This window comes from Hyperoodon ampullatus (assembly GCF_949752795.1).
Source record: "Hyperoodon ampullatus genome assembly, chromosome: X".
NCBI lineage: Eukaryota > Metazoa > Chordata > Mammalia > Artiodactyla > Ziphiidae > Hyperoodon > Hyperoodon ampullatus.
In genome coordinates, this window is record NC_136913.1 from 29,686,591 (window position 1) to 29,713,162 (window position 26,572).

The 26,572-nt window shown below is 37.1% G+C and overlaps 1 protein-coding gene across 3 annotated transcripts in view; it reads right to left on the reverse strand.

The window, feature by feature from the left end:
- Positions 1–26,572, reverse strand: part of DMD (dystrophin) — a gene marked incomplete at both ends in the record, with an annotated part of 2,093,893 nt that overhangs the window by 714,522 nt on the left and 1,352,799 nt on the right. For all 3 annotated transcript variants that reach the window (XM_079728248.1, XM_079728247.1, XM_079728246.1), the window contains one exon: positions 9,324–9,425. In XM_079728248.1, the coding sequence (XP_079584374.1) occupies positions 9,324–9,425 (102 nt within the window). The remainder of the gene's footprint in view (positions 1–9,323; positions 9,426–26,572) is intronic.

Consider the following 26,572-nt stretch of genomic DNA (forward strand, 5'->3'; position numbering starts at 1 on the left):
TGACAAAAATAAGAAAATAGGTCCTTAAATCATTTTCTATAGGACTTAATTTTCTTGAGGAATCCCACTTAAGGAAAGCTGCCAAGGGAATAAATACTAAAATAAATACTAAAAAGTCATCACTTCCTATTTTAACTATCATCTATGCTCTTAAGGTTATTTATTCTATTGTGTCTGAGATCATGTCAAATCACGGCTTTTAATTTCTTCTCCCAGAGTGTGTGCTGCTAAACATTTACTATCACATCAAGGAATATAACTCTTTTCATTTATTAAAACATAAGCCTTGAATCCAAAAGCAAACAAAAAATGCCTCTGATCAGTGAGGAAAACCACTGTTGAAAGTCATGACATGCGGAAGATATTTTTCCATTCTGACATCAAGCTAAACACTGAGAATTAAATATTATCAAAGGTTAGTGAATGAATATATATATATATTTGGTCTTTTGATTCCCCTGCAAAGTTGCAGTGAGTTCACAGGGACAGAATATTAAGAGGAACTAGAAGTTTAAAACAAAAAATAGCAACAAAAGAGCAATAGATAATAGGGAAGAGACAATAAATGTAAAAGTAGATTAACTAGAAAATGTCATGATCTTGGTCACTTATTGAAGGGATAAGAGTGCAGCAGATGGTGAAGTCTCATCATACATCATTTAACCTATAGGAAGTCACCTATATATGCCGGGAGAGGGAGAGGGAGATGAGAGACTGATTTACATACTGCTGAGATCTGCCCACTCTTCCGCTCAATAAGCATATGGCCCCATAGTGAGTGGGTGAGGAGAGATGGGAATTTGCTGTTTCTACAGTTGGCTTAGGTTTCACTTTCTTCTCATGGTGTAAGCATCTCACTGCATTGAGTTAGATTCTAATATTTAAAGTATTTATCTTACAACCTGGCTTCTAAAAGAAAATTACTTCATCTGGGTCTCAACTGAAGCAACAGTGATCAGTACTGAACTTCATATTCCATGCACATAATGAAACTGAGCAGGACCCGGCGGGGCTCCTGGACACAAGTCTTTCTGTGTCCCCCATTTCTTGTTTGTAAGAAATAGGCTTCATTCAGCCTTCATGACCTCACTTGAGTGCTAAAGGGCAGGTTGGAACAGTTGCTAATCAGGGAAGGGAGGGGATGTGGGGAGACAAAGGAGGAGCAGTCAAAAAACAATAGTGCAGCCTTGGGGCAAGGTCCTGGTTCCACCTCAAAAGATACACATAACAATTATCTTTGAGCTCTTTTGCAGAACTAAAACCCCCACCAAATGGAAGATGCTAACTACTTGATGAAGCATCCTTCATTCCGGAGAGAAGGTCGCATTTTGATAACCTCAAGAAAGGCAGAAGCTCACCAGTAGACTCCCTGAGGCCAGATTAAAGGAATGCAGGCCCTGCACACACCCAGATCCTTATCAGCAACCCCGCCCTTGAACCATTGCTATAAAACTCCTCACCAAATTCTCCCAGGTTGGGATACACAGTTTTGAAGGGCATGAGCCCGCTGTATCCCCCTTTGCCTGGCAAAGCAATAAAACTAATCTTTTCTACTTCACCCCAAACTCTGTCTCTGAGATTCAATTAGGAGGCACCAGTGCATAGAGGCCAAGTTTTTGGCATCAATAACTGTTCAATGAAATAGAACAATAATCAATGCTTATAATGATGACCCTGAAAATTAAGAAAAATTTAAATTACACTGTGTTTTAGAATCAGAAGCCCTGGATTCCAGTCCTAACTCATTACTACTGGTTGTGTGATCACTGGCAAATCAGGTAGGTCACTCAAATTCATCATCCTTGAAACGTGGATATAACACTACCACCTAACCCATACTTTTGTTGGAGAAACTAAATGAGATATTTTACATGAAAAGAACTCTGTGAACTGTAAAGTACTGTAAAATTGTTGGTTAGCTATTATGCACCGCTTAATGAAGCAAAACAGAAGATAGTCAATGAAGTTTTCATTAAAATAGTTAAAATGAAAATGTTTCAACACTTAAAAGATTTGGTTTAGGCTATCCTGAAAATAACATGTTTATATATTCAATTCCCCCTTTTTTTTTTTTTTCTGCGGTACGCGGGCCTCTCACTGTTGCGGCCTCCCCCGTTGCGGAGCACAGGATCCGGACGCGCCGGCTCTGTGGCCATGGCTCACGGGCCCAGCTGCTCCGTGGCACGTGGGATCCTCCCGGACCGGCGCACGAACCCGTGTCCCCTGCATTGGCAGGCGGACTCTCAACCACTGCGCCACCAGGGAAGCCCCAATTCCCTTTTATTAATACATAAAACTCAGAATGGTCTATTCATTTATTAGAATGTTTTCTTGCCCATTGTTATTTCCAGATGGTTAAATGAGATATCCATATAATTTCAGATGTAGAGATTTTAAAAATTAAGTAGTAACCCCCAATGTACCACAAACATCTGAGGATACTGCAAAGTGTCAAAAACGCAAGAAGCTCAGAAGTGTATGTTTCCCAGTCTTTCATAATTATTAGCAAACAATATCACATAAAATGGCTATAGATTTTGATTCAGCTGGTCACAAAAACACCCTTACAACTTCTTCAAGTACATGGTGTACTTTAGAGTTGAAATTGATTATTTATATATTATGGAAGTTCTTTTTTGTTTCGTTTTGTTTTGCTTTTTGGTTCTCTGGCATGTGCCCAGATTTTTTATTCTCTCATCTTTTCTATTAGGCTGTAAAGTTCCTTTGGATAGCAAAAAATGTTTGGCTGCAGCAGCTAATGCAGCATTCTTCACATAGTAAACTTTAAGCTGTGCTCATAAAAATCTGTAAAAGGTAATTTGCTAATCATGTTAATAACCTTTAACCAAATTTAAGGGAATCAAATGTATGTCTAAATTCCAACATCTTTAAACATAAAATTAGTGGAATAATAGTTAGCAAGTACTACTCTTGATTAGATTTCTAGAGTCTTCAAACTTTGAATAAGCTAAGCAAATTGCAGATCCCAGGCTTTCTTCACAAGAGCTCAAAACTCAACAGTCATAGTGAATTCGTTTTACTGAAAAGGAGAAACTCTGAGATCATTTTTTAAAAGGGCAAAACTAATTTCATTATAGCGGGCATTTGCACCTGAGCATTGCTTTCCATTGTATATAATTTACTTGGAGTTAGTCATTAAATGTTAAGACTATTATATCAAACAATGTGAAATTTCTTCTTTATGAAGAGCAGAAATTACAAGAAAAAATATTTCTGAATGTAGGTTTCCTTTTTAAATTTAAAATGGAATATAATTCTAAACTACCTGAATTTGGGATTTCAAAATTTTAAAATCTTATATTTTTCTCTTGTGTCAATGTTTGGCATGATATTAATATCTGCTACATAAATAAATGAATCCACCTGTGGCTTTATATACACAGACGTGCATGTGAATATTGTAATTGAAACATCTATGTCTCCATGTCTGTCTCTATAAATGCAATTAATACAACTGAGGACCAGGGATGAAATTCAAAACTCTAAAATGCTTGTCCAGTTCCAGCATGAACTACTGAGTAAGTCTAAATTGAGACTTTTCCCCAAAATAGTTCCTCACAAAAGAGTCAGTTCATATTAGCTTATAATGTCTTTTGCGTTTCAATTATTTTATTTTATATATTTATTTATTTATTTCTTTTGCGGTATGCGGGCCTCTCACTGTTGTGGCCTCTCCCGTTGTGGAGCACAGGCTCCAGACACGCAAGCTCAGCAGCCATGGCTCATGGGCTTAGCTGCTCCACGGCATGTGGGATCTTCCCGGACCGGGGCACAAACCCGTGTCCCCTGCATTGGCAGGCGGACTCTCAACCACTGCGCCACCAGGGAAGCCCTCAATTGTTTTATTTTGAACAACAAAGTTGCACAGTAGCCTGAAATAATCTCAAGAAATATGAATTTGGGATGCTTATATAAGTCATCTGCCAGAATTGGTTAATTAAAAAAAAAAAGGAAGTGAAGAAAATTGATAAACCAGTAGCAATTATTCCTAGGGTATAACCTCACACCAGTGGTGAAGGTCATTGTAAACAAGTCTTTTAAAGATAGTTTTAAAAAGCAAAACAATAAGTTATTCTGATGGGGTGTAAATAATTCACATCTAAGAAAAATGAAAAGATTATCTCTCCTAATATTTTGGGAATGGGCACCGAAGTTAGGGATAAATATTCCAGTGATAACATTGAGGAAGTGAAAAACGGTCCTTCTGGTAACTGGCAGCTAGCTACGTGTGATGGTCCCAAGTGAACATAAAAAACCAGTCACAGAAAATAAACTAGACAGAGACAAGGCCACTCTGCCACCACAAAAATGACGAATATGAGGCACTGCTACTTCTTTAACAGTGACAGCTCTGCCCTGCTTTAATCCTTTCACCTTCTAGATAAAAATTGTGAGATACCTGATCACCACATTGACTCCATTTCTTGAAAGCATCTAATCCAAAATGGCTTCCTCCTCCCTAATTCCTCTTTAGAATCATTCAGCCAGCTCTTGCCAATGCCCTCTAACTGAGATGTCCCACAGTCTCTCTTGAGGGCTTTCTCCTTTGCTACAGTAAGTTAAATAATCCTATTTTTTTTTATTATAGTTATCGTCCTAGTTGTCTTTGGACAGAGAGGTTTAACAGCACCATACGGGGATCCAAACACTGCAAATCACTTAGAAGGAAGACAGTAAGCTCTAGAGTTCTGGAATATATATCTATGAATGAACTCTTTCCATAAAATACAAATGTGGCAAAAGCAATGTTCCTAATTAGTGTGTTATTTTATAAAATGTGAGATTTCAAATATGGAAGTGCTAATCAATTAAGAAATTAAATATAATTAGGCCTTTGACAATCTCATCCACATTCCTAAATGATTCTATCAGTTGCTCAAAAATTTATTATAAATTTTATCTTCTCAGTGGGAAAGTGGGGCTCTCCTTATATTCAAGCATAAGTGATTACCATTTATTCAACCTCTCACAGTCAAGACTTTTTACTCAGTTGTGAAGCTAATTTGCATTAAAAAATGAAATTCTCCTACTTATGTATTAATAAATTATAAAATTTCTCTAATACTGTTACACTCTATAATTCTTCTCTGAACTGCTTCTATTACCATTGACATGGAAATTGTGTTTATCAAATAAGTCAGTCAAAATGGATCTGTTCATTTGGGGGGACAAACTCATATCTGTTATCTTGCTATTGATTCTGATGTTACCAAAAAAAAAAGTTGCACCAGGTAAATGAGATCATATGCCTGATAGATGATTTATAAAATCCAAATATTGTTATAACCATAATATCTAATTGGGCAACATTTGACCAACAAGATACCACTTGACCTGCTATACCATATACAAATTTTGAGATGCACATCTGTTGTGAGTGATATATTTTAAATTATCAGGCAAAAAAATAAATAAATAAACCCAAAGAAGTTTTTAGAAATGTTAAGATGTTGATGTTGGCAGTAGAACAAACTCAGGAGAAAAAAAACCAGCTTAATCTAGTTAATTAACAACAAAACAGCTGGGAAAATGAAACACCCCTGGTTTTGACTGACTATAATTGAAAATGACTAATGATGCTGTCATTTTGCAGCTTATATTGGGGGAAATGATGCCTGAAAGATTATAATTGGCCTCTTGACCATTTGTTTACAGTAATTATTTTTGTGTTAAAGGTTGGGGTGGAACCCTTTGGCCAAATATAGGAAGCTCCAAATACCTTATTTTTTTCCTTATATTTAAAAAAAAATCAAGAGCAGTAATAAAATATATTATTAGATTCATGTTAAGATTTTTTTTGGATCATCCAAAAAGTTAGCAAAGCAAACCAGCTGGTGTGATCTTATCACTTTACCAAGTTACTAAGACATTTTAAATTCTGTTAATGTTCTCAGTTCTAATAATGGAAGGTGATATAAGTATTTCAAAATATATACACACATTTTAAAATTTTTAACAGAAAGAGCAGTATTCCAAATTAAGTTAAAGAATAAGTACAAATAGAAGAAAATGTTATCTAAATGCTTAAGTTCAAAAGAGAGTTAACATTTTTTTAAATCAAATAACAAATGGCTTTTTTTTGTAGCTGTCGATATTGTTGCTACCGATGGAAGCTGTTTTGTTGCTTTTTAACTGCTAAATTTGGTGCTATTGAGGAACCTACTCATTACTCTGTGGAAAATGGAACATATTAAAATGATTAACAGTATTATCATAAAATATTATTACCAAAAGTATAACTTAATCAAAATGTTAAACAATTTATTGAACTTATGCAACCAATCTTCAACAACTTCTGAAGTTAAGATGAAGGAACAATATACAAATCAAATGAAATAAAAGTATGTGCGCGTGTGTAGGGGGAGAGAGAGAGATAAGAGATAGAAAGCAAAAGAAAGATGCTTATTTCTTCAATCATATTATTCTAAGATTTTTCCAGTAATTTTGCATTAGAGATCTAGTGCTATATTTATGTCATGAGTAGAACTGTCTCATAATATATGTTTGATCTTTATCAGGAAATCCTCAAAGAAAATAAGGAAGACGTTTAGTTAGGGATGACAAAAAAAGAAACTAAAAATTTACCATCTTTGAAAATTAAATAAATCCTAGAGAAGTTGATAGAGTTAAGAAAAAGGGAAAAAAACTGAACAGGGATGAGCCCAGCTCCCAAAAAGGACTCAGCTTGGGAGGTGAGCGTAGGAGGTAAGCAGACAGCTTGTCTGATGTGGAATGTGGAGGTGCCAATAGACAGTCAATTTTCTAAGAAACAGAATCATTTTCTGATGTGTCCTTAACTAGAATCTCTGCAAGTGGTGGACATACTACTTAACCATTTAGACACTGGACCTTATATACACACCATGAGGGATTTTCATTGTCTTTTTAAAGACTATCACCATCTTCTTTATGATTGTTACAGTTTCTAAGTGTACCTCCTCCCCAAAACAAAAACCAAACTTCTATCATGAAAATGTACTGCAGGCTACTTGTACCCTTTTCCCTTCTATTAACGAGTGAGAAACCTCAAAGTTAAGGAGGAAAGGCATTAGGAAGGGCAAAATTTTAAAATTTTGATATATGAAGTCAAAGTCTAAAACAGGCTTTGTTTATGTACTATCAGAGCAATGGCTCACCCTTTAGAAGAATCATCCCAATTCTTTAAAAAGAAGTTTTTGATCCATGCAGAGGTTTAAACAGCCCCCACAGCTTGCTACCTTGTATTGCTGGGTTCCAGGTTTTGAACGATGAGGTAGTTTTTGAGCCTCTAGAGTTTTAGGCTACCACAAGCCCCGGCTAATCTTCAAGTGTTTCCAAGGTCATGGCCCTTATCAAAAGCTGCATGTGAATAATCTATTTCTCCACACTCCTGATCTCCCAAATCAATCTTGCCCTTTTGCCACTGTGAACCTGATATGGTGATTCCTCTCCAAACTTGAGGGGTAAATGGTAGAGCGGGAATGAGTTTTCACTTAAGCTGTGCTTCTCCCCCATGAACTGATTTGAGAGGACATGGGGAAGGAGGGAAAGAGAAAAGAAAGAAGAGGGCTGTCTCTACACAGTGGTTTCAAGGGATATGAAAGTGAAGGACGTTAGCTCACTCTTTCACTTCAGAAAGGTAATTCCCCTCTTATGTCACTAACGCTACAATAGAAATTAGATAGGCTCGGACATGGTGGATCCCAGTTCTGATCTCACAGTGGCCCAGGAGTTGAGGGTATGATAAATTAGCTTCAACTGCTTGGATTGTTTACATACAATGAAAACAAAAATTTTCTCGTTGACTTTCAATTAAGGCTTTCCCTCTGTTTTTTTTATAAAGGCACTAAAGCAAAAGCCAATTGAAATGCATGTCTGTAATCTGTAACAATTATGCCAAATCCTGCATAAAGTCTTTGAGGATCAAACAAGAGTAGGCAGAACAGACCTACAAAATGGTCCATTGGTCTGTCGCATTGCTTGCTATGAAAGTCACTCTGTTAATCAAGAAAGGTGTCTGCTTGGGGACTGGCTTTCTCTAGAGCATCAAAAGAAACCCTGAAATTTGCTGCTTTCAGGACCTTTTCTAGCTCTCCAATCTAAATACTGTACACATTGCTACTTTATGAAAATTATCATACCAGGCCTAGACTGGATGCAAATTATTTTGGGGGGATGTTAGGAGTGGGGACAATGTATTCCTGTATAAATGTCTATCGATATCTACAGAGGAAATCTGTGCCTTTCACCACCTGGCGTTTGGACATTGCATTTAGGCTAAAACTTTAAATTTACCTAAGAAAAAGCCCCTTGTAAACTGTAAGGAAAACAAACAAGCTTCTAGAAATGAAGCGACACAGTGTAAGTCATGGTAGTGTTATTTGCAAGGACAAACTAGTTCTGTATAATGAGGTTATTGACCTGCACTGTTTTAGAGCAGTTTTCAACATGAGGGTGAGGCCCACTAAATCTCAGCCTGCGACAGTAGCTAGAGAAACCAGGACTGATCAATAAACAGCCACCATTACAGGCTCTTGGGAACCTTCATCATAATGGGAGCCATTATAATTTTGGTCAGGTATAGAAAATAAGGTGACCTATACCTAACGTCTATTTATCACTGGACTCTCATTAGCAAGTGGAAGCCATTGATTAGCTATTTTTTGAAAACTGAGCTGGTTTTCCATTTCTCTCCTCATGTAATAGCCCTGTGAATAAATGTGTCCTAGACTTCAAAATGCACATGGGGAAAGGAAAGAAGTAGAAAGTTTTCTCCCTGGCCAGCTTTTTACTGAAGAGAGAAGCAATTACATGACATTCTGCTAAAAATTCTTGACCCAATAAAGTACTGAAGCCTGAATGCCGATTTTCCTCTTTCATAAGAAAGAGCAACAGAGAAAAGAAAGGTCATGGACCATATTGTGATTCTTTACAGCTGTTGGAGACAGACAGTATGATGCAGTAGCTTGATTTGAATTAAGCCAAACGATATGAAAAGCATCAAGGCTGGCAAGCAAAGCAACAGAGCCTCAAAGAATTTAATCTACCTTGAAGGTGGGACTACCTTTTTGTATTGATGGCAGCGCACCAGGCCAGAAATGAGTCCTTTAATGCAATGACTCGTTAATAGCCTTAAGATCACAATACATAAATAGGACATGTTGATCAAAAAGATAGCTCCGCCGCTCCTATTGCAGGATGGCCAATATTTCTTTACAAGTTATTTCATCGATAATAAATAGACCATGTCAATGGCAAATGTACAACAGGGGAAGCATAACCCATTATGAGGTAATGGATATTGCTAGAGGTTGCTTCATTACCTTCACGGGCTGAGTGGCTGGTTTTTCCTTGTACAAATGCTGCCCTTTAGACAAAATCCCTTCCACATCCGGCTGTTTAGCTTGAACTGCTACTTCAGTTTCCTGGGGAAAAGAGCACATACAGTGCAGATTAACTTCACAGTTAGCAATAAAATTACTAAATTTAAATATACCCTTGGAGACTCCACATGCATTGCAGATCAATTTCTGCACAGTACATAGGGGCACAAAGTAGTTTTCAGTGCGGAGAAAAGAAATGGAGGTCTTTGTGAAACACACCAAAGTTTAAAAAATTTATCCCAAATCTTCTTGAGTTATGTCATAATACTATTATATAGAAACAGAGACACTTTATATTTTTCCAAAAAGTAGAATGCAATAATGAGAAGTATGATCTATGAATATGATTAATATGGATAAATACTATTGTTAGCTTCAATAATCTCAGTAATCCTAATGTCCATTTTACTCCACAAACCTCTTATTTTAACAGGATTCTTCTCGGGACTCTGGTTCTAAAATTTTGTTTTGAAATAGAAACCAAATAAATCTTTCCACACCATTGTCAAAATTATTAACTTTCTTTCCAAAAAGTAAACATTTAAAGCACAGTATCAAGGCTTATTAATTATTAAGCAGTCAAATTAAATAGGCTTTTTGAGGAATGATTAAATTATCTTTAAAAATGTGTTTTTCCTTAGTCTGGAGAAGATTGAAGCATGACCGTATGACCAAAAAATGAAACAAAACACAACACAAGAAAAAAAACATCCTCTTCAGATATATGAATATAAAGTGCTTTGCTACTGGGTGCTGTCTAGCTCTCCTGAAGAGAGGACAAAAGAAACGTGCATAAAATGAAGCTGAAGGAAGTGAAGTTAAATATTACAGAAGACTTTTTGGATGTAACACTTGTTAAACACTAGGATGGAGTATCGATTAATCAATGTCAGGCGTCAGTCAGGGCCTGGGCAATCTTCCCCAGATGGCAACTCCTGATTAACACATATCCCTCTTCCTCCCTCTCCTACCCTGTAGCCTCCCAGCACTGCCGTGTATACGTGTCTTCATGCCACTGTTTCCTTTATCTACTGTGTTTGTACCTGTCCTCTCTCAGCTCATCTGAGCAGGGTGTCCTCTGAACACAAATTACTGTAATCTTATATGGCACAGTAGGATGTCACGTAACTTGTGAGTGCTCATCACATGCTCTTGAGAAGGATTATTTCTTCAGTTCTTATAATAAATAGCAATGGGAGGTAGGCACTTTGGTTAAAAGGGTCCATAACCTGAAGGCTAACTCCATGTGTTAAATGGGTACGTGTGCAACACACAGACACACACACACACATATCACCTTTAGAGACAATAATTCTGGAAGAAACAAACCTAGAATTGTAAGTATCAATTCACTCTTTATGATAAAAAGTTCTAAACGTGATTTTTTTTAAAAAATTGCAAAATTGTAACAAGTTCAAAATCGGAGTGTACTTTGTGAGGGTTGGGTAATTCCTTCTTCCTTTAAAAATGATTTATAAGTACACCCAGTGTAAATTCTATACCTTCAGAAAATGAGCACAAGTAGTCTATAATTTTACCACTGTTTCAGGTATGCAGTAAATGATGAGCACTAACACCTTTCTCTCCCTGTCCCTAGTCTTCAATCGCAAATAAAAAGTTCCAAAGATCACAAAGAATCGATGCCACTATTGAGAAGACACTGGCAAATAACCAGGATTAAAAGACTGCATTTGATATGACAAGGAAGTCCCTCAGGAAATAAACACACAAATTTTAATTCATGAAAGTTTCACTGGCAAACGAACAGAAACAGCAGCAAGGCTGACATGAGAGCAGCCCCGATATTACTTAGAGCTCCAAGTTCTAAGGTGGTGCTTATTAGATGGACTGTGGAAAAGGTGGCATGCCATGTGAAATGTCTATGTTTTGCACCTGCAGAAAGTAAAATATTTCCTCTTCAGGCCACTGAATTTGCCCTAGATTTAGTCCTCTGATGAATGAGCACTGCAAAGTCACATCACTTCCGTTTATAGAAATGTTTCCTAGTAGCATGTCCTTTCATCAATACTACTGCCATCTCTTCGTCCTTTAATGAAATAATGGAGAGTTTAAGTACCTGGATAAGATTTACACCTGGTCTAACAGAAGTAGAGCAATGGGTGAGAGAAATCATGTTCAGCTCTTAATTCTTTGTGGGTACTTTCCCTTCGCAATTTTTTGGAGAACTAGATATCTAATGATATGCACCTTTGATAAACTACTTTAGAAAGACCATTTTGAAGATAAATTTCTACAATTTACCTCACTACATTTACTTGTAGTGTGAATTTATTAGTTAAAAGATAGGTCACTTATTGAGGGTTGAATTTTATTGCTTGAAGGGTCAACTGTAGTAAATACAATTAAATTCCCTTAAAATGTCCCTTAGTATAGTTTTCTTAAGTTAGTGTGAAAAAATACACTATGAGAAGCTGATCATCACCATGAAAAAAATGGAAGTATGTGTGAGACAAATTTTAAAATTTTGATATCCCTCCATGCAATTAAAACTTGACATGGAAAAACTGAAAAGCAAGCAAACAAAAAAGCCCAGCCAAATCACATGGCTATGCAAAGAAAAAGCTGCTGAAATCATTAGCTGTGCTGAAAATATCAACAAACTGCTATAGTGACTGCTATAGTGATTATGTCACTATAATAATATTAACAGGGGCTTCCCTGGTGGCGCAGTGGTTGAGAGTCCGCCTGCCGATGCAGGGGACACGGGTTCGTGCCCCGGTCCGGGAGGATCCCACATGCCGCGGAGTGGCTGGGCCCGTGAGCCATGGCTGCTGAGCCTGAGCGTCCGGAGCCTGTGCTCCGCAACGGGAGAGGCCACAGCGGTGAGAGGCCCGTGTACCGCAAAAAAAAAAAAAAAAAAAAAAAAAAAAAAAAAAAATTAACAAACCAGAGTTGCTAAAACTTTACCATGTGTCAAAACACTGTATGTTTCATACATTTTTTCCTCATACTTACACTCCTACAAAAAGGGTATTATCTGGGACTTCCCTGGTGGCGCAGTGGTTAAGAATACACCTGCCAATGCAGGAGACACGGGTTCCATCCCTGGTCTGGGAAGATACCACATGCTGTGGAGCAACTAAGCCTGTGTGCCACGGCTACTGAGCCTGTGCTCTAGAGCACACGTGCCACAACTACTGAAGCCCGCGTGCCTAGAGCCCGTGCTCCACAACAAGAGAAGCCACTGCAATGAAAGCCCACGCACAGCAACGAAGACCCAACACAGCCAAAAATAAATAAATTTATAAAAAAGAAAGGGTATTATCTAATTTTGCAGATGCTAAAACTGAGGGAGATTAAGTCAACTGTCCAAGGCCATGTAGCTTGCAAATGGCAGAGTTGATATTATTACCGGGAAGTGTGTATCACTAAACCTCCACTTTATCCCTCCTTTGTTGAGTACAGTGTGTGTGTGTGTGTGTGTGTATGCACATGCTAAAACTGGCAGCCACATCTCTTACTATCATGTTAATTTTTTTCCTCTTCTTTAACTCCAGTACATTCTATAGTATCCTTCCAGTGTGTAAATGAGAGAAAATCCTGCCTCTTCCCACCGGAAAATAAATTCTTACATAGCTTTTAAAAAGCTCCAAGGGTGTCTCTTTGTGGGTTTACAATTGCCAAACTGATTATATCCAGGTCAGAGGATTGGTTTGAGTAAATCTTTTATCTCACAAATGCCCTCACATCTTTATATGATTTAAGATAAGGTGCAGGAGGTCACCACTAAAATGGAAACACAGCTAATTACAGTGGCCAGTTTTTTCTAAGTAGAAAGTGTTAAACTTCAAAGAACATTCAGACAAGAAAGTCTTCATGGGATTTCAACCAAAAAAACCTCACTTCTAATAATAGAACATTTCCATTTAAGTTTTTCCCTCTGCCTTATTCTTAATATATCCCCTGTAATGTAAGATTGCACACCAGGAGTTAAGACCCTTATGATGTAACTAGAGTTTTTTTTTTCCAACATAGTATTGACAGTTCACTAAAATCTCATGCATAATTTTAAGTATATAATTTTTACTAAATAGGTAATAGGAATAACTCTTCATCAATACTAGGAGAATACTGCAGTGTACTTTTAAAAAATCCAGCCTTGATAGGTTTTCAAAATGGAGTAACTCTCTAAGCACCTTCAGTCTTATTTCTTATTAGACAGCATTACTAATATTGCTGGTGGTGTTGGTCTGACGAGCAGCGAAGCAACGGTTAGTGGTAAAAAAGACTGAACAACCCCTCTGAGGATGAAAGTAGCAATTCATATGCAAATTAATGTACACTTACATTCTCTAAGAATTTATTCATTGACTACTGTATTTCTAATTCAATATTAAACTGATTGCACGCTTTTTTTTTAAACTAGAAATTTGGTGCTGCTAAAGATAATATAAGAGAGCTACATTTTGCCTTGTTTTCCTTTATTATTTTAAATTTATTTATATTTCTATCATTTTACTTATTGCTAACCTTAGAATATACCAATATGTATGTATATATATATGTGTATATATACATAAAAATATATATATCACAACATAAAAAGGGTGGGTGAATACACTCTCTTCCCCATTGACTTTGGGCTTTACCACATGCCTCACTTAGATCAATGGACTGTGGGCAGACATGACTGCATGACAGCTCTGAGCCAGGTCTTTAAAGGCAATTCAGGATTTACTAGTACCTCTAGTTCCTGCCTTCCACCATGAGAGAATAATGTATCATAAAGAAGCTGCTCTTTCAGCCTGGGTTCTGGAATGAGAAGACATTTGGAGCAGATCCACAGCCTAGGATGAGAAAATCTGAACTTGACCCATAGTGTAGAGTAAAGCTGCTGCTGATATGCAATTTGGGGGTCATTTGTTACTGCAGCAAGAGCTGACAATTGCAATGTTATAGTGAAACAAGCAAACAAATATATGGCTTTCTGGGAAGAAAAAACAAAGTAAGCCTTTAAAATAAATGGGCTCTAGTCACATATATTGACTGCACTGTCTCTCATTCCATATACAAACTGTTTGCTAAAAAGGGTGGCAAGAAACAAAAAATGAAATGGAATCAATATTGTGTTAGAGCCTGACTTCTCTGGCTTTGATTGTCAGGCAGACTCTGACAAATGAAGGCTGATGGATGGAAAAACACAACATTGTGCAGCTGAGTTTCTTTCTCTTTTCCCCCATGCTGAGTGACTATTCTTTTATTTATCTACAATTAGGTTTGCTAGACCACAGCAACACGGCTCTCCTTCACTGTAACTGCAGCCTATCAAGTACGTGCCAAGCTGATTGACAAAGAATGACAGGTTCTCTCTTTCCATTCTGAGCTAATCAAGGGCAGCCCACCAAAGGGAGGTTTTCTTCTGATTTAGAGATTTATGGATTTCAAAAATAATCTGGCCAAATATACAAAATATAATGCCATATTGATTTTTAAAGTGACAAGTGTTTTGAAGCCAAGAAGATAGAATCTATTAAGGTACACACTCAGAATATTCAAGGCCAACCAAAGAGTGGACATAGGTGTGACCATCAGGTAATGAGACTGATATCCAGAAGCCACTTGTAGAAGCCCTCCATTCATAAAGATGGGGTTTCAAAGTCCTTTTGGCAGTAGAATGCCTTTGGCAAACAAAACCTTACCCAACCCTCCCCAGCATACTAATCAATTCATTCAGTAAATATATACTGAATATAAGAGCACCTATTATGTTCTAAATACTATTTTGATACTGGATATATAACAGTCAATAAAACAGACAAAATTTTTCTGTTCTTGTGAAGTTTACATTCTAATGGGAACCATGGATGATAAAATATAAATTACGGCACATCCAAGGATGAAAAGTGCTAAAGTGAAAACAAAACAAAACAAAACAAACAAAGCATCAAGTGGGGATAGGAGGTGTATGTGTGAGCTAAGGGAATGTGGGAGGTGGACATTTGAGAAAGTGCCTCCAGGGGAAAAGCCTGAGAAGGTGACATTTGAGTAAACTTTAGGAGAAAGTGAGGGAATGAATCAAGCAGTATTTCAGGGAAGAACAATCCATGCAAGGGCAACAGCAAGTGCAAAGGCCCTGTGGCAGGTGTGTGTCTGGCATGATCAATACAAGTATAAGGAAGCCAGGGTAAGAGGAGTCTACCGAGCAAGGGAAGCAAGCCAGAGAGATGGGGGAGGGTAGGTCCTGCAGGGCAATTAGGTGAGGACTTGGGCTGTTACTCTGACTGACATTAGGAAGCATAGGAGGGTTTTCAGCAGAGGAGTGATATGATCTGACTTATTTTTTAACATCATTCTGGCTGCTGTGTTAAGATTAGACTGAAAGAATGCAGAGAGTAGACAGTAATTATGAGCAGACTCCCAGGAGGGTTTGTTAAATCTACACTGCTTGGAGGGAAGTACTTGCTTGCTGAAACCCAATGTACTTACTCCAAAAATCTTTATACATACAGTTCTTAAATGAGGACTAAATCCCTGATCTGGTTTAATAGCACAGGACACTGCTTGAAGCAGTCTCATTCAATGAAACTGGTGCTCTCCAGGTTTTACTATGCTCCTAAGTCCTTAGTGGTGAAGAGTGTGGGCTCTTCAGCCTGGTTATCTAAACTCCAACCTTGGCATGAATTGACTAATTGCAATAAAGACCATATGGCCCATAAATCCTAAAACATGTTCTAAAACCTTTGCTATTTGGCTCTTTGCAGAAAAAGTTAGCCAACGGCTGATCTAGAGAAATGGTTAGGATTGGCATTTGTGACTCTAAAAACCTTCAGGTACACAGAAAAATTATATTTTTAAAGATAAAACACAAGTGACATTTTGCCTTTTACATCCTTATATAGACACATAGACATCGTCAAACAATTTATAGTTATACTTTAGAGAGGGCTCAACAAATATTTTAGGTGTGTGGGTCATATGGTTCCTGTCATACCTGGAGTCTGCCACCATCATATAAAAGCAACCATAGACAATATGTAAACAAATGAGCGTGGCTGTGTTTCAATAACTATTTACAAAAAGACACAGTGGACTGAATTTGGCCCTTGGACTATAGTTTGCTGACTCCTGCTTTGATGTATTACAGTGTTCTTGGAAGTAATCAGACTAGGGATAAGAACATGTGAGTTCTAGGCTTATTAATTCCTGAGCTGGGGCAAGTTACTTAAATTCCCTAATTTCCGTATCTTTAATTATAAAATGGATGAAAGTGAGAGAGATTATTGTGGATAAAGAGTTAAAAACAACTTTTTCCCCTCAGCATCAGACTTTGACCTTCAAAGAACTTTCTAGCTGTATTTTCCCTGGAAACCCGATAAAATCGGAATGTCAAATGTGTTAGTAGGCAGCATTGCTTCTGCAAAAAAAAAAAAGACTGGTAAATTACACCTGACTTAGGAGTTCTACATCTGAACTACAAATGTGTAAGGGAAAGTGATAGTTTTGGGGATCCCCTGAGTGCAGTAACTCTTGTAACTGAGCATGTACCTTTCAAGGATCTTGGAAACTCTGTCTGTGTTATAAGACATTAGCTCCTGGGACCCATGAAGCTTCTAGGCCAGGGTTGACCCAGCACCACTGTGTGAGTCTGCTTTCTTTTTACCTGAACTATCATCTGAGAGTGTGCAGGTGCTGCAAAGAGTGTAGCTCTTGGATGGCTCGGTGAATGTTGTACAAACTGCTGTGTATTCTAAGCCCACTGAAGAGAGATGTCTGATCCCGCCTTCCTGGGAAGCTGTGCTTCTGTTCCTGTAGCCTTCTAAGTGAATTTAAAGCTGCATGTGGTTAATGGTAGCCTTGTTCAGTTGCACATAAGAAGACTCGCTGACGGGCTTGACAAGAATCATTTCTAAGACCCACATTTTATTTCCACAAATATACTGCTCTGAATTGGGATACATTTTACAAATGATGGTATGCCATAGTCTACTTGGCAGCACTTTTTTCTTAGTGACAGATAAAATAACGATGCATATTCTTATCAGTGGTGTCTTAGAAACAATGAAATATGGTATGTGACCAGGATATTCATAGTAGGTCAGGATCAAATGATTTAGTATATGCAAAGGTAATACTAACTGCTACCACTTATTGAGAACTTACCAAGTACAAACACTCTGCTATGCACTTAACATTAATCATTTTAAGTAATCTCATTCAATCTCCACTGCAGAGCCTTTCAGCAGACATTATTATCATTTTTCAGATTAGAAAACTACAGTCATGAGAGGTTAAGAAACTTGCTTAAGGCACAAGCTAACAAATGGTAGATGTGAGATTTGAACCCTGGTCTGTCTGATGCATATCCTGCATACTTATTTACTATACTATAGGTTATATTAATTTAAGTATGGTACAAATATACAAGATTTTATTTGATGAATCACAGGGTTCAGAACCAGAATAAAGTAGTTTTGATTAATGTGTACTTTTAGTTTAAATCAGGGTTTCTCAACCTCAGCACTACTGACATTTTGGTCTGGGTAATTATTTGTTGCAGGCAGCTGCCCAGTGTATTGTGGGATATTTTACAGCACCCTTGGTCACTATTCACAAGATGCCAGTGGCACTTCCTCCTTCCCCGGATGTGCCAACCCAAAATATCTTCAGACATTGACGAATTCCCCTGGAGAATAAATCACCACTAATTGAGAACCACTGAATTATTGAATGTGTGAATGAACAAATGAAAGAATGTCTATCTACTCATGGTCTACATTTCCAGTATACATGAAATAGTACGACTTCATATGAACACCTTTCTTTCCTTTTTCCTTTTTCTTATATGGAGCACTGTTTGCAGCGCCAGATGTTTACGTATTTTTTTTCAGATGCACTACTATGCACACTATGATTCTTAAACCACATTTGAATGTGGTTCTAATGAACTCTAACCATAATTGCATGTTTCCCTTCCAGCTGAATTGTTCCTAAAAACATTGCTTTAAATAACCCAGAGGGATTAAGGAACACAGTGGATTCTTCAGAATAGAGAGACATATATAACAAAGTAATTTTCCCAGGTCCCTGCATCATCTTTTCCTTGCTATGTACATTCACCTTGGCTAATGGTATTTGCATTATTTCTAACTGATATGGCACAACCCTAAATTATCATCCATATGGTAAATGGACATAGTCCTTAAAAAAGTAAGTATTATTAAACACTAGAAGTTTCTTTTTAAAATATAAAACAGCAGTTAGGAAAATTTTCATTGAAAAGCAAAGAGCAATTCAATTCTGACTTCATGACTGACATACACTTCAAAAAAAATTAAAGATGCCTTGTTTTTACTGTTAAGTGTTGTACCAAAATTATAGTCATTATATAAAACAACTCTTTCTAAATTCTTCAATAACTTGTAAACTCAAAGAATCAAATGAGTTGCTGAACTAAGCTTGTATTTAAAAAAAACAGCAACAAAAACATCCAAGATTTCTCTTATGAATAGCTTTTCCTTAAACACGTATAGAAAACAAAGCAAACATGAAGGTTTCTGAAAAGAAGGAAAATAACACATGATGGACTAAAGCCCCTTCTTTGGTTCACACAACATGTTAGCTTTCATCTTGGGTCCTAGGTCTTCAATTACTCTGCCATACTTAAGTTTTTATAGTCTTGCAACTTTCTATGATTTCTACCATTGCAGCAAGGTGAGCATATTTCATTGGTCTCCTGTAAAGTCAATGATAAGGTTTTGGGTAAGGAACTATGGCCCTGTATTTTAGATTCATATAACTGCTAGAATCCAGAATATACAGAGAACTCATATCATCTGTAAGAGAAACCAAACAATCTAACAGAAAATTGGGCCAAGAATGTGAAGAGTCAACTCATGGATAGAAAAATCTGAACGGCCAAGAAACATGAAAAACTGTTCAACCACCGATATGCAAATTAATGTAATACATTAGTGCCATTTCCTGTTGCTGTGGAAAGCAATTTACGATATATAATAAAGATATGAATATTCTGATGAGCCAGCAGTTCTACTTCTAGGTATTGTCACATGGTTTATGAGGAGACCTACAAAGAATGTTCTTTCAGCACTGTTCACATTAGTGAAAAATTGGAAACAACCTAATGATTACTCATATGGAATCTCATAACCCTATTGTTTTGTTCCTATTCAAATCAGAAATACTTTTTAACAGATTACTTCTCTATCCTAAAGGCACTTTAAATCATTGTTCTTATTTTATATGGTGTCCAAAATTCTATTTAACTTAGTCATAAGTTAAACTTAATGTTTCTATTCATAACTGACTCATTGAAGATATTAAAGACAATAAAAGAATAATGCTGTCTCTAATAGATCTGACTTTAGCTATAATGTCATATGCATGATATAATCTCAGATAACATTCGTCTAGTTTTGAGTGAAGCATAGGAATGTACATGTATGTGTGCCTAATTTTGTATTTGTGTTATCTCTCCAATTATGTAAATCACTAATACCTATTACTATGTTAATACTAGACGATAAATTGTAATCAATGTTACCATGAATTATTAATTTTATGTTTCTTATCATCTACTACAAATAATGTAAAAGACAGAGATGCTTATCTATCCATATTTTCTCCACCTGCTATTCACAAAAGTTCTCTCAGAAAGTCCTGAAAATTAAAAGTATGCACACATGGCTTTGTAATTTCATGGGTCCATAAGTAGAATTTTAGTTATATCCTATACTTTCTTGTGAGTGCTTCCATATTTTGCCTTTTGAACGCTTGAGAGAATTATTAATTTCAAGAAAATCAATTTCACTTGAATGACTAGCATGTTATATAGTCAGTTATTATTATAAATGCATCTTGAGTTTTTTAATCTTAAAATTAAAACTATTATTAAAATAGTCCAAGTTAAATAATTATGGCTGTTTTTATTAACTATACACATTGTGCTTTCTTATGATGAGTAATTGCTAAATATTCATTACTTCCAGAGGAGGCAATGAAGTATTCAGAAATTGGAAGCTGTGGCATCAAAAGTATTGGGCATGCAAACTCTCAGTTTCTAATATATATTGTTTTGAAATTATAGAGCAAATTAAATGCATTTACACTGGGTGATAATTTAAGTAGTTAATTTACAACTAAGGTGTTTCTTTTTCAAAATATGTATATCAGATATATACTGAAGTATTTGGTATCCTCCATAATATGTGTAACTCCATACATAATATATACACATATTTCTTTTCCAACACGTAAATGAATATGTCTGGTTATACTGATGCTACTTCTTGAAGGATAGCCAGGAAGAATGAGAGAAATATATGAAAAGGAGAACAGCAGATAGGTGGTAATTTGGAAGTATTTGGAATACGAAGGTGATTGCTAAGTCATGTATAACTGACTAAAGAATGTAGTAACATCAGCTAATTTTGTCTCTTAGATGAAAGGAGTACTTTTAATATACAACCTAGAATTGTATTTGTTAATTAGATTTATAATTTACACCTATTCTCAATGACACAGAAATTAATATAATAAGTGAAATCTCAGGATACAGAACTGTATATTCAAGAGGAAATATTGCCATGGCATTCCTTAAAGCGCTATTTTTAGAATGCTATAGAATTTCATTAGAGGTATTCATCTTTAAATTAATTTCCATCAATCATTTCAGTAGTTTTTTAAACTCTTAAATATGAGTGGAAGTTTAAATTGGTATAAGTTTATGAGATGGCAAATGAACAGTAAAATAGCTTTACTTAAAATAAGTATTTCTTGAATAGATGTATATGTATAACATTCACTTTGTTATAAAGCAGAAACTAACACACCATTGTGAAGCAATTATACTCCAATAAAGTTGTAAAAAAAAAGTTTTTCTTAAAGTGTTCTCGCTAGTGTTAAACTATTTTTCTGTGTATTTGTCTTTTTCCTCCCCTTTTAAAATAAACTCACAAAGATTATGGCCATAGCTTCTCTCACTTTTGTTTTCCCCCACAGCACCTGATACAATACTCTATCTGTAAACACCAAGTCCACACCCTCCCCCCTCAGAAAAGTATAATGAGTGGCCTTACGTTGCTGTAACTTCTTGGCAGTCATCCTTACCCATAACCATAGTCATACTTGTTTTTAGAGGTGTCATAATTACGTATTTAGAATTTTAAGTATTCTTCTGTGGTAACTCACAGATTTAAGGATTCCTTTAGCAACCAATAGAATTAAATAAGCAGAGCATGGCATTTCCTGATGAAAATACAAGTTCCCAGCCATGAAGTCAGTAGGGTAGACACACTCACCAGGCACACAAGGGGCACTGGTACAGAGACCAGAGGGTCAAGGAGAGTACAGAGACCAGCTCTGAGGCCTGTAGGTCATGTATGCCATATAATTTTCTCTCACCTGTCAATCCACGTGTCATCTTAGGAGCAGGAGGTTAAAGGAATCTGAAAGACTGGCAATTTACCCAAGTGATACCAACTCATATAAAGAGACTGGTAAATTTGTTTCAGAGTGAGATCCTTTTTTCTCACTACCCAACATGGGGGAAGCTTATGCAGGTCAGTGAGGAATAAAGAAGTTGCATCTGTGTGAGTCAGTATCTGACCCCCAAGACATATCTATATGTCTCCTCCTGCATATTTATTATATTTATGACTATTTGCCTACTTAAGAATCCATCACGATGTTTCTCAAAGTGTAGTTCCCAGACCAGTGGCATCAGTATCACCAAGGAACTGCATCTGACAAAGATTCTCAGGTTACTCCGCCTACATTAAATTTTGAGAAACATGGCTCTACATGGTGTATACTAGAATTGGGAATGGGTAAGTGTTAAGCCTAGAATTTTAATTCATTTCTATACTTATGGATATAACATTTATCTTTCAGTGATACAGCTTTATGAATAAACAGCTTCATGGATATAGCTTTTTTTTTTTTTTTTTTTTTTTTTTTTTTTTTTTTTGCAGTACGCGGGCCTCTCACTGTTGTGGCCTCTCCTGCTGTGGAGCACAGGCTCCGGACGCGCAGGCTCAGCAGCCATGGCTCACGGGCCCAGCCGCTCCGCGGCACGTGGGATCTTCCCGGACCGGGGCACGAACCCGCGTCCCCTGCATCGGCAGGCGGACTCTCAACCACTGCGCCACCAGGGAAGCCCCATGGATATAGCTTTTTAAAAATATATATATTTATTTATTTTGGGCTGCATTGGGTCTTTGTTGCTGCGCGCGGGCTTTCTCTAGTTGCGGTGAGCGGGGGCTACTCTTTGTTGCAGTGTGCGGGCTTCTCATTGCGGTGGCTTCTCTTGTTGCAGAGCACGGGCTCTAGGCACGTGGGCTTCTGTAATTGCAGCGCACGGGCTCAGTAGTTGTGGCTCGTGGGCTCTAGAGTGTAGGCTCAATAGTTGTGGCACACGGGCTTAGTTGCTCCGTGGCATGTGGGATCTTCCCGGACCAGGGCCCGAACCCGTGTCCCCTGCATTGGCAGGCGGATTCTTAACCATTGCACCACCAAGGAAGTCTGATATAATTTTTTTGAGACAGAGAAGTAAGAAAGGCGGTTGTATTTTTTTTAAGCTATGATCAGAAAAATGGTACTTTTTGAGTACTGCAAAAGGCAAGTGCACAGCATTTCTGAAAGTATCTGAAAACCCAGCCTGTTATTTTCTACAAACACTCACTGCCACCAAAGGTGGTGACTTGCAAGTTCAAAAGCTTCCTCATTTAACATCCATTGTTTCCACCCTGCATTCTGTCTGCCAATCAAGCCCATCCCTTGGGCAATATAGTTGGTAAACCAGGTGGTTCATTCATTCACTTAAACAGAAGTTGTTTGAAAACTGTTAGAACTGTTCCCATTTTTCTCCTTCACACATACTGAGAAAGGGATGGTATCCATGTGCAGGGCAGAGCTTTCTTTTGAGGGAAATGAAAAAACTAATGCTAACACTGTTTCAAATGTTCTCACATAACCTACTCCAATGTATCATTATGTAAACTTGCTCTTAACGGAGAATGGAAGACTGGTAAGTAAAAAATTAAAACTGTCGTGCAGTAAAAGCATAATTTTAACAAAGTATAAAAATGGTTGAGGGTGACTAAATGGCTTTTAAAGGTATATTTGACCAATAGAATGATCAAGGAAAGGATAGGTCTGCTTTTGGAGAAGATGGTATAATATTAGTGAATGGAAAATAGAAGTGGGAACCCTTGAATTCCTATTGGGTTTGTTTCCGTATGTAAAGAGGGATGATATTCTGACTGCAAAGAATAAAACAAACAGCTATGAGAGGGAACTGGTGCCCAAGATGGGTAAAGAGATTAGAAAGTCCCCAGCTGCTCAGAATTGACTCTCTTGATCTAGATAAATTACATCTCAGGACGCTAATGAGACCGGCAAGTCAAACAGCAAACCACGATGGGTGGTCTGGAAGATTGGAAAAGTGCAGTTTTTATTTTCTAAAGGAAAAATAAGGTGTGGGAATAAAATTTTAAGCTTCTAAATAGTTATTTAAGACTTGGTTAGAAAATGCAACGCAGGAAGAACCTACAAGCCTTCTTCAGTTAAGGAAATATTTTGAAAGAATGGGAGCCAGTTGACACAAGTGCTTTAAAAAGACAAACCCTGTCATAGCCATTACGAATAGCTAGACTGATACACAGAGAAGGCAAATATTTACACACTGGTTCCAAATTTTTTGAGAAAATTAAATCTGTACTTACTCTATAATTTGTCATCACATTGTGATTCTGTACAGGATTGTTTGCCAAAAAGGGCAAAGACCCATTCCTATGCAATTCAAAGGTTTGTTTTAATACTTTCAGGTTATAACCTCCAGACCAGAATCTATTTGTCATAAGGAAAATTCATTAAAATCCTTGTTAAAAAACATTTTTTTTAACTTCAAGTTGTAAACTGTATTTGTATTAATAAGAAAAAGACCAATAACCTATAGGGGAAAAAATTGGAAATGAATGTAACAAACAGTGCACAGAAAAGGAAATTACAAATGACAGAAACATTTTGTGATACTGAAAAAAGTTCATCCTCACTCAAAAGAATGCAAATTCAAATGACAATGAGATGTCATTTTTTCTTGCTTAGCAAAGATCAAAAAGGTTGATGACAATGAGTTGGCAAAGGTGTCTGGGAAAAAACTCCTTCATATTACTGATGGGAGTGCTCTATGAAGAGCAATTTGGCCATATTTACTAAAATGACAAATGCCATTTTGACCTAGTCATTTTACTGCTAGGAACTTAACCTATGGGGATACTTGCAATGTGAGAAATGACATGAGCATAAAGTTATACATTGTCATATTGTTGCAGGAGCAAAACTTGAAAACCAACTAAATGTTCATTAATTGGAACGTTGGTCAAATGAGCTGTGGTACATCCTTAGAATACAATAGTATTCAACTGCAAAAATGAGAACATTCTTAAAGTGCTAATATGGAAAATAATTGTCAGTATATATCATTAAGTGGGAAAAAACACTATTCAGAAACAGTGTTTATAGTATCCTACCAATTGTTTGGTTTTTTTGTGTGTCTTTCTTTTTTAAAGAAGACAAGAGAAGGAAAGAATATATACACAAACACACACTCACGTCCTATCCTTGGAGTGCTATTGAAGAAACCGATAACCCTGGCACCTATGGGGAGAGAAACTGAGTGGATGAAAGATGGAGATTCAAGGGAGGATTTGAATTTTGTACCACAAGAAAGTATTATTTTTTCAATAAAGAAAATGATTTACTCTTTTAAAGTTTGTCTTGAAGGATGAATTCATTTTCAACCTTATAATAAATAACCCAGTATGAACTTACTGACAGAGTACTAAGTCATTCTGTATAAAAGGGCCATGCATATTCTCTCAAAATTAGAAACAAAAATGAAATATGTAAACAAAAATGACACTTTTACAAAATACCCATACCACATGCAATAAATACAATACGATAATGTGATTATATTCTATTGTGCCACACACTACCTTATTTATTACGTTGATCTCATGACTTAGCAATGGGTCACCAGCAATAATCTGAAATACAGTTCTTTAAATGATCTCCTCCTCTTCAGTCCTCCTACCAAAGTCCTCATCCTGGACCATGTTGCTCCTCAACTACCGCAATCATCTCCTGACTGCTCTTTTTTGGTCTGACACTCCTCAAATTTGAGAGTTTGCCAGTCACCTCCCTTTAATAGCTCCCACATCTCTCGAAGATAATGTCTAAGCTCCTTAGTGGCATACAAGCCTCACCCAAACTGGGCTTACAACATCGTTGTATTTATTTTCCTTCCCATACTTCATGCCATTAATCACTTCATATCTTGGTCCTTATTGCCTCTTCTCTCTGGAACCCTTTTCCTTTCCCTCACACACATTTCACTTTATCAATTCCTACTCATCTTTTAAAGATCCAGTTCAGACGTTACATCCTCCAGGAGGCTGTCTTGGGACCAGAGCTTCCCAAACTTTAGTAAGTGAAAGCATCTTTTGGAGGGCTTGTTAAAAACAGTTTCTTAATCTTCACTCACATCTATTTTGATTCAAGAGGTCTATGGAGGGCTTCCCTGGTGGCGCAGTGGTTGAGAGTCTGCCTGCTAATGCAGGGGACATGGGTTCGAGCCCTGGTCCGGGAAGATCCCACATGCCACGGAGCGGCTAAGCCCGTCAGCCACAACTACTGAGCCTGCGCGCCTGGAGCCTGTGCTCCGCAACAAGAGAGGCCACGATAGTGAGAGGCCCGCGCACTGCGATGAAGAGGGGCCCCCACTTGCCACAACTAGAGAAAGCCCTCGCACAGAAATGAAGACCCAACACAGCCCCAAATAAATAAATTAATTAATTTAAAAAAAAGAGGTCTATGGAGAGGCCCAAGGATTTACATTTCTAATAAGCTTCTAGGTGATGCTGCTGCTGGTCTAGGGAACCACACTTTGTAGCTGTGCAGTTTCCAGATTCTCAGCTTCTACAAGGGATTTGTCTGGGTTTGTTCCTGTGGTACACACATCATTCCAATTATCATTCCTACTTTTTAGTTAATGATAGTCCTCCAACTTTACAAACTGATGTATCTCAATAGTGTATTTTACCTAAGACACATTTATGCCAAATCGAAACAGAATTCAAAATATTAATGACTGAAATCCCCCTTTAATCAAGGTACCATCATGCACCTACTCAGCCATCTCATTCATA